A 9,262-nucleotide genomic window follows, 5' to 3' on the forward strand; every position below is an offset into this window, starting at 1 on the left:
CCAGTTAGCTGGCAGACACTATTAGGTTAACCAATGTCCCACCGGGGCCACGGAGAGGGGTGAGCAAAGGAGATTGTTGGGGGAAGGTGTATTGGGCAAACCTTATCTGAATTAGCGGAAACGTAATATACGCCTTCATAACCACATCTGAAATAGTCACTTCTGCTTTAATACCCTAGGCAGAAAAAAAAAAAAAGTGATAGTTGTAACTTTCATTTATAGCTCTTAAAATAATTGTTTTGAGGAATATAATCCCAGTTATGTTTACGGATTATGGCATTCAGCACATCTCACTGAAAACAGTATTAATATTTCATATATAATAATACATAAGATAATAAGACCAAGTTCTCTTCTTCCCTTTGTTTAAAATAACAGTTTTCCCCACTCAGTGCCAGAGCAGAATATCATTAAATGGGCTTGCTGCCTTCAACAACGAATTTAGCTGTGTAAAAATATTCTGAATTAAGACACACACACAAAAAAAGCCTTCTAATACAGAACTATCTTCTGTTCATTTAAAGTCTAGATGTAACTAGCAATCTGAAAAAGTCTAATGTGAAAAGCTGACATTGGTCTCTGAAAAGCTGTATTCATTACCTGTGAGGGAAACAAAGATGATAATAACAAATAAAGTGTTTTAGCATCAGAAGACTAAGATGGAGTCTCTATTTAAGAGTGTTGCCTCTGCACAAACTAATCTATGTTCCAGCCAAGAAATTGAAATAGTCCTCTTCTGCATGTATATGCATACTTTAAAAGAAACTCTAGCCCTGCCAAGGAATTAAATTTTGCAGTTTTGGATGCCTGGCAAATTATTAGCTCCTGACCTTCCCTTTGCCCCTTCCACTACGCCCCTACCACCCACGCACAACTGCACCCACCGTTAACACGATCCAGTACCTTACCCTAACTTCCAGAAACAGTTCACAGTCATTAGAGGCAGAATTTTCTGCTACCAGTGTGCTTGCATCTCCTGAGAAAGGTCATCCTAAAGGCTTGTGAGAAACTTCTGAACTAAATTATATCAGAAGAATCTCAAGGGATCCAAGTTTTTAACATTTTAATTAGCTCCAAGTACCAGTTAATGCTGCTCAGCAAAGGAATCAATATCAAATTAACAGTATAAATTGTCAGAAAAATTGTGACTGTATTAAGGATACTAATCAATGTAAGCACTTCACATTATGGCCCAGATCCTGCTTCTGCTTAAGTGAAAGGGAGTTTTGCCACCAAAATCAGAAGAAACAGTCTGAGCTCCATTGTTCAATGTCACTGTTTGAATTGGGTATCAAAAATTTACTGAAAATTCAAAGTACCAGATAAAAAGGCTCGATTTGTCATAGCAGCTGACATCTAAAGCCACTGATTCTGCGTGAAATCAAACAACTTATGAAGGCACGGGCTGTCATTGGAAGATGTAACCCTTTATTGCACTCCATGTTGCACTTGTAAAGTCAGATCAAAATCCAGCACCTAATACAGATGCAAAAGCTGCAAAAAGGATCTGTATTTTTAAAAGACTTGTCTTGAACCAGCTACGCCACCAATAAACTTTGTGTTTATATTTTCCCCAGCCTGAGACAAGTCTGTCAGTGAAATGCTTCCTTTACCGTGCTTCATTTGGGAGGTAAAAATCATACAGCTTCACTTCAATTCCTAACACCAAGTCCTGCTCAGGCACCAAATACGAGACAGGGCTGCTACCACAGAACCTGCCTGAAATGTTTCATCTATACAGTATTTGTGACCAATTTGTATACTGTAAGTTATCACCTGGTCCAAAGCTAAAGAGATTCAAAATTGATTTCTCTGTAAAACAACAGAACTTCCAGGCAAATTTGCCTTCAGCCATCCATTCAAAAACTCAGTGTCAGACGCTGCCAGTATCGGCCCTCAGCAGCAACTGAACCATACCGGGATTTCCTTCTGCAAACAGTACTGATAACAAGCAGCACCTGCATTTCTGTATAGCTGCAAGTACGTGACATTTCAGCGTCCAACAGACACTAGTAGATGGACATGGAAAAGGAGGAGAAAAAAGCAGTTCTGGAAATCGCTTCAATGTGATTTACGTGCAGCACCAGCTTCTGGTAGGCCTTATTACACTTTGTCTTGAGGGTAAAACCCTGCCTGCCTGCAACGTGCTTTTGCACGCGGTGAGTAAACAAGCCACAAAAACAGATTTAATTTTTTTTCCTCGCTTATTAAAATGGTAGTAATCTCAGCTGCTCACTGTCGCAGTGCTGGACAGAAAATACTGGGCTATCAGTAGACGGTGCCCTCATACACTGGCACTGCAGAAGTCACAAACCAAGCACTCCCGTGGCTGAACAGCCAATAACTCCATGCTTTGATTAACTTTATGAAGAAATGTCAAGACACGAATTTCCCCCTATTGCCTTTGAGGAACGCGTGGGGAAACCATCGGGGTTTTTCTTGACAAAAATAACAGAAGTCGTTCTGTATTTGAGCTTAGAGACTCAAACTGACCACGCATAAAAGCAACTCTGCTTATTTCCAGCATGAGTTACACCAAAGGTAACTATAACTTTAAAAAAAAAAAAAAAAAAAAGCAGAACAAAACCCACACACCTTAAAAATACTTTTTTCCCCTCTCTCTTTCTCTTTCCCTGCTTGCGTGCTTGTGCACCAGAGAAGCCAGCTCCGCTCCAGCGTCTCCCCAGCCCCCTGAGTCAGGAGCCCTCACCGCTTGCACATAGCAACAGGAAAGAGACAAAACTTTTCTTACCCCCTCCCTTAAAAAAAGCAAAGGCGACAGGGCGACCACCACCAGCAGGGCCAGCACCAGAGCCCGGCCGGCTGCCGTCGGGGACAGCCGCTGACACCCCGCTCCGCTCCGCATCCTCCGCGGGCAGCGCGCCCGTCGGGGCGGCGCGGCGAGTTCGCCGCGGCCCCGGGATCCCGCCTCACCTTCCAGCCGGCCGAGCTGTTGCTGTCGCCCTTGTCCTTGAAGTAGGGCACGCAGCGGACCATCCAGTCGTAGATCTGGGAAAGGGTGAGGCGCTTCTCCGGGGAGCTCTCGATGGCACGGGTGATGAGGTCCGCGTAGGAGAGGTTGCCCCACGCGTTGCGCCTCGACGAGCACTTCCTCGGCGCCGCCGCCGGGCCCCCGCTCAGCCCCCCGCCGCCCGCCGCCGCCGCTCCCCCCGGCGAGAGGCTCGGCCCCTCCGGGCCGCCTCCGGGCAGCGGGGCCAGCAGCCGCGCCGCCTCCTCCGGCACAGCGGTGGCCGCCGCCGCCGCTTCTCCGCCGGCCGGGGCCGCGCTCCCGACGGTCATGGCCGAGCCGCCCCCCTCCTCCTCGTCGTCCTCCTCCTCGGGGATCATGGAGGCGGCGTCGGCGGTCGGCTCGCCGGCAGGCTTGGCTGGGCTGGCCTGCAGCTCGGGCCTCTGCAGGGGCCAGGTACAGGAGCGGGGGCGGCTCTGCGGCTCGAACTCGGGGTCCAGCTCCACGTCCAGGGGCGAAAGCGGGGCGGGGGGCGACGCCTCTGCCATCTTGGCCTCCCCCGCGGGCGGCTGCGGGGCGCTGCGACGGGGCGGGCGGGTGGCCGCCGACCCCGCTCCTCCTCCGCCGCCTCCTCGGTGCCGACGGGAGCCTAGCAGGCGCGGGGACACCGGGCGGGCATGCCGCGCTCCGCTAAGGGCTGGCCGGCTCTCCGCTGCGCCCCGAGCCCCGCTCCCCGCGGGCGATGCGCACGCCGGAGCTGCGAGCGGGGAGAGAAAAGGGGAGGGAGAGATAAGAAAAAAAAAAAAAATCAGATTAGGAGCCGGAGCAGCCGCGCAGGGCTGGCAGCGCGGGCCGGGCGGTGCCGGAGGTGCCCGCGGCGCTGCCCTCCGCGCCGGCGGAGCGGCGGCCGCTCCCGCGATGCGTGTGTGCGTTTGTTTATGTTTCACTCCATGCGGATGCAGAAGTAGCTCCAGCAGGAACCGCGCTATATCCAGCCAGGAGAGGACCCCCCCCCACGCCCCCGAGCTCGCTCCCCGGCGCTTCCGCAGATATCTTGCCTTTTGGGGGGGTGGTCCTTTGCGCCCTCCCTCGGCAGAAGGGCAGGGAGAGGGGTCCTTCGGATTACGCCGAAGACTTTTTCCTTCTTCAGAACGCCCTAAAGGGAGCCGAAGTCTTAGCATACATCCAACTGCACACTAGCGTAAGCCTGTCACTTTGCGGTGCCCCAAGCCACACGCAAGCAACCCCCAAAAATCTCTCAGCCGACGGAGCAGGGGGCAAGAGAAGGCCACCCCAGGAGCTGGTCGGTTAAAAATAATAATAACAAATCCTTCTTCTCGCAGGGAAAAAGCAAACAGAACGGTAACAAATCGCCAGTCTTCCAACAGGTCCAGAAGCTTTAAGCCCTCCCTAGGGCTGCCAAAGAGAATAGGTTTTGTTCCAGCATCAACACCACATTCATAACCTCCTTGCTCCTGCTGCTGCCATCTTGACAGTTTTTCCCCCCTTCACTTAAGTCATTTAAAAAGCGCAGGCAGACGAGGCAGGGAAAGCCACATCGGGAGGGGCGGGAGGCAGCGGGGGGTGCTGGATCGACAGCCACCTCCACACAGGCAGCAATCGAGATCCGAATTCACGGGAGGAAGAAGCAGTGCTGCTGCATGGTTCCTGCTCCTGCGCCTTCAGCTCCGAAGAGCCTTCCCTTTAAAGGCGAAGGAAGGGAAAACGGCACAGAGCCCGCTCTCCCTGCGAGCAGCCGGTGAGAGGCAAGCGATCCGCCCGCGCCCAGCCCGTCCGCCGCCGCAGCCCGCCCGAGCAGCCTGTCACCCTGCTAACCGCCGACTTCCACATCCCTCCTCCTAACAACCACCGGCAGCAACACAAAGTTATAGACACACGCAGGGAGCCTCAACCAAACCGCACGGCACAGCACGGCCCGCCCATGGGCGGGCGGTGCCGCGCAGGAGCCGCCCCGATGGGGCGGGAGCGCCGGGATGGGGGGAGCCGCCGGGGCTGGGCGGGCTGGAGAAGCTGCTGGGACCCGGCGAGGGTAAGGCTTGGCTGCTCGGCGGCTCTGCGGCTCCGGAGCCGTGTCCCGGCCGCGCCGCCCGGCTGGCGAGAAGGCGGCGGTGGAAAGCGCTCAAGCTTCTCCAAGCAAACCCTTTTTAAGAGTTGCATTACTCCTGTTTCTTTTCTGACTTGTACTCGTCGTAAATTATTGGTGTACGAGTTATTCTGGTAAATTCGTAATTTTTTGAAAACTTTAATTCCGCCCATAGGTGATACCGGGAGCATGTTCAGACATGTCCACACATGAGCATAATCCCACTGTGCCTCCTCCTCGGAGGCTGTGCCCTAGCAGAAAGCCCTCCAAAGTACCTCACTCGAAGACATAGTTAATTATGGATTGAATAAAGGGGTGACCCACAAAGACATGGAACATAAAGCTATTAATACAGATGTAGCTATAAATATATTGCAACGTATATGCATCAGTTCTCAGCCAGCTTGGTATCGACCTAGAGTGTGGACCAGGTTTAGTCCAACAGCAGTGTTGTCTCTGATACGAGATACAGACAACTGCATGCTTGAGAAACAGGTGTGCTTCTGAAACATTGCTGGATAGAATTAGCAGGCAAATGAAATTGTTCCTGATGTATTTAGCATTACAGACAAGCAGTGAGATTTGAAAACCATTCAGTTTGAACAGAAAACAGCAAGGCCCTGATCCTGCATGCCTTATATGTCCTGCTAAGTAAGGCCTAAGGCTCTCAGGATCTTGTTAAGTTTTGAATTCAAGTGACACAAGTTAGGAATAGTTTGGCCTGATTTTATTACAAGGGACAGCATTTCAGCATGCATACAATTAATCCTCCATTATCTAAATATAGTAAGAGACACTGAATTAATCAGAATGAATGCAGGTACAAGTAATGGAAATAATTTTCACTGCAACTCCATTTTGGGTCACAATGTTGTGCCCTGCCATAGCTTTTGTTGTAATGTGGCCCCTTATGGGAATGCAAGGCAGCTCGAAAAGACACCAGCCACTCTGCAACTGTGACACTGACATTGGCATGTATGATTTAGCAGTTGATAGGGAGGAAAACTGCAGTAGCATTGAAGAGCCAGGAACCAAGATCAGATGAGAAGGCGCTTAGTCCAATACCACATCTCTGAGAAGCCTCTCCTTGTGGCTTTCAGCAGTTAGCCAGAGAAGGTCAGCTGCAGAACTATGACTGACACTCAGCCCTTTCCCAAAACTTCCTACTGCTTGGGGCTGATTTTGACCAGTGCAGAAACCTCCCCATGGAGTACCTCCTTATGTCCCAAGGTTCCAGGGAAGCCTAGCACTTTGACCTTGGGCTCAATTAGAAGCTGCAAATCTAGTCCTAAATGATGTTATCAACTTCATTTATTTATTTAATTGGCATTGCATTACTCTATAGGCATTGCTATTAGGTCTCATTGTACAGGGTGAAGGCCCCGCACGTGGTAAGAAATGCTCCACTCCCTGGCAGAACTGCAGTCTAAGTTAGACAGGCCAGGGCGGGAGAAAGGAAATAAGTAAGTAGTAACCCTATTAAAGAGATGGTGGACTGAGGCACTGAGCAATTACATGACTGTGCTGAGGTCATACAGGAAGCCCATGTCAGAACTGAGAAATAAAACTGGATCACCTGAGTATGAGCCTTGGGCCTTTACGGCAAGATTATCTGCCCTCTTCAGAATTCACTGGTACATCAGTCACACAGCCTTTATCATATGTTGTGGAACCAGTTCCTCATCGCTCCATGCAGCACGTGTGTGCCCATAACACTGCAGTTTAGAGGTGTAATTAAAACCACAGTATAATTTTTCCTACACATTTTACTTACAAAAAGTGTGTGAGCAAAACAGAAAGACACAGAATCTCCTCTTATGGTTGTTCCACAGCTGGACCCACTGAAATACATATAAAAACTGATCAAAATTTAATCTAAAGCCTGCACAATTTTCAATTTCTTCAAGTATTTTAATGACCCAAGGGTGAGATTTTCAAAAAGGCTCCATTTATGGGAGTTTTATCTCTGACTTAAACAGGAATAAAGTTAGGCCAGCCCTCAGGCCATTTGAAAACCATGCTCGCTTACTGTACCTACTCAGCCTGTGAGTGTTTCAGGGCAGTGCTGCGTCTTCCTCTGCATCTCCTTTTATCTACTGTCGCCACTCAAGTTGATGTTGGGAACATGTGTGCCTATCACAGTATCTGATTGCATGGATCTGGCAGGGTCACAGTCACGTTGCAGCTAGAGAAGCTAGATAAGTGCAGGTGACATTTCTGGCTTCACCTCTCTTCTTACACAAATATCTTACCGCAGACAAGCTTACTTCAGGTTGGAGCTGCAGTCACATAGATGGTAGGAGACTTGGAACTTTTTGTCACTACATTGTTATAGAAATCTACTGTAAAGTTTAGTGTTGCTCAATAAACTGACGTTATATTGGAGTTATGTTAAACAACAGCTGCATTGTCTACATGGACCTCACACAAACAAGTATATGACAGGTTGTTTTGTAAGGCACCTGCAGCCGGGTCTCTGAGAAGTTCTTGTTCTCTGTGATAACCCTGTCTACCCCTCCCCCTCACCCTGTGAGAAAGCGGCTCCCTCAATGTATTTTTTATTCTTCCCAGAGTTCCCTATTATGCCCTTTAAACACAGACTGGGCAAAGGGCAGTAGGTTTTGCGGCTGATTCAGAGCAACTTATGTGCTGATTAGAAAGAAATGTCATCTATAAACCAGCCAGCTTCATACCCTGAGACTTTAACCTTTCCGGCCAATTTGGCTAAAACTGGCTAGCAGGTTCCACAGTTGTTACGGAAAGTTTGGCAGAATGGCAGATACAGAGCAAGGGTCTAATTTGTGCCATGGAAACATGAAGGGGTTGCCAAAGATGGCTATGGAGTTCTGACTATACAATTTTCCTCAAAGTGATGAACAGCAACTTAAAGATCACTTGAAGTTGGACTTCAGCCTGTGAACTGGCTGACTGACCACCATAAAAGAAAGGAGGAGAAGGAAGAAAAGTGCAGTAGCAGAAGGAAACGGTGACATTACTCTTGTGGAGAAAACAACTCTTTCCTCAGGTGATCTTGACAATTTGGGGACTGAACTCCAGGACTGGAAGCATCCAGCTCTGCATAAACCTAAACTTGAGCATCCACTCCTGAAGAATTCTTGACCCATTTCTGCACCGTGTACAGCACAGTGACTGCAGTCACCCACATTAAAAAAACAGGACCACCTTTCTGGAACAAACCATGCTTACAATGGCAACTTCAAAAAACCTGGTCAAACAAGGAGCTGTGAAGCTGAGCAGGAAAACTCAACCCTACAGCTTCAAAAATTGTCATAAAAGTGGCCTCATGTCTGCTGAAGCTGCGTTGCTTCACAGTCACACCTTGCAGGCTGAGAAAGATTCACCTTCTTGGGGAGACAAAACAGTGTTTCGCACACTTACTAACAGCCACAGATAGTAGTGCACAACTACGTTACCAGCTCTCTGGTACTGGTGTTTTTCTGAAATCCCTCTTCTTAATGTCCCACTGAAGGTGCATCTCAGCTTTCATTTTATAGCCAAGTTCCTTATGTGCCATGGATGTGACCCAAGCATACTTTGAGGGCCAGGAAGAAAGGTGGGGAGCAGGAGGAACCAAGCACCAAAACACACCTAATTGTGTGCTTAAAAACCTTTTTTTTAAACCCGCTTTTTAAGCTGACATTGCTCAAAAGCTCACTGCTTCATAATTTCTGAATACTCAGAGGTACGTGCAATTCTTGAGTTTATATCATAATTTTTGAATACTCAGAGGTACGTGCAATTCTTGAGTTTATATCATAATTTTTGAATACTCAGAGGTACGTGCAATTCTTGAGTTTATATTGTCAGGGTGAAGTCAAACTGATGAGATCCAGCAAGGAATTCCACTCTTTTTTTTTTTTTTTTTAATTTATCTTAGGCTATATATATGAAAGGGTTTGGATTTTAGGTATTTAGTCATCTTCCCTTGCCTCCTGCCCCATCAGGACACCTCCACGGACACGGGACAGACAGACAAGCAGACGGCTCTTCTACTTACCTTGGGCTAGTCCGAGTGGGCAAACTACCCCACCACCAACTCGCAGAGCAACCCGGCCGTATCCACTTAAACCCGTCTCGGTTACCTCATGTGGGCTTAATTATGCCCACTTATCTGTTAATTGCTCCGTCATTATAACTTAACACCTTCCTCCGCCCACACGGCGCGGGGC

The 9,262-nt window shown here is 48.8% G+C and overlaps 1 protein-coding gene across 4 annotated transcripts in view; it reads right to left on the minus strand.

The window, feature by feature from the left end:
- Positions 1-9,223, minus strand: part of FOXO3 (forkhead box O3) — a 95,177-nt gene extending 85,954 nt beyond the window's left edge. The window contains exons 1-2 of one of the 4 annotated variants that reach the window (XM_064649807.1): positions 9,091-9,186; positions 2,935-3,725 (exon numbers count right to left, since the gene is read on the minus strand). In XM_064649807.1, the coding sequence (XP_064505877.1) occupies positions 2,935-3,516 (582 nt within the window). In that variant the 5' untranslated portion in view covers positions 3,517-3,725; positions 9,091-9,186. Of the gene's footprint in view, positions 1-2,752; positions 2,882-2,934; positions 3,726-4,026; positions 4,863-9,090 lie in introns of those variants that run through there. The other 3 variants (XM_064649806.1, XM_064649809.1, XM_064649808.1) reach the window with 3 other exon arrangements.
- Between the last annotated feature and the right edge of the window lie 39 nt (positions 9,224-9,262).

The sequence above is a fragment of the Pseudopipra pipra genome, chromosome 3, assembly GCF_036250125.1.
Source record: "Pseudopipra pipra isolate bDixPip1 chromosome 3, bDixPip1.hap1, whole genome shotgun sequence".
Taxonomy (NCBI): Eukaryota; Metazoa; Chordata; class Aves; order Passeriformes; family Pipridae; genus Pseudopipra; species Pseudopipra pipra.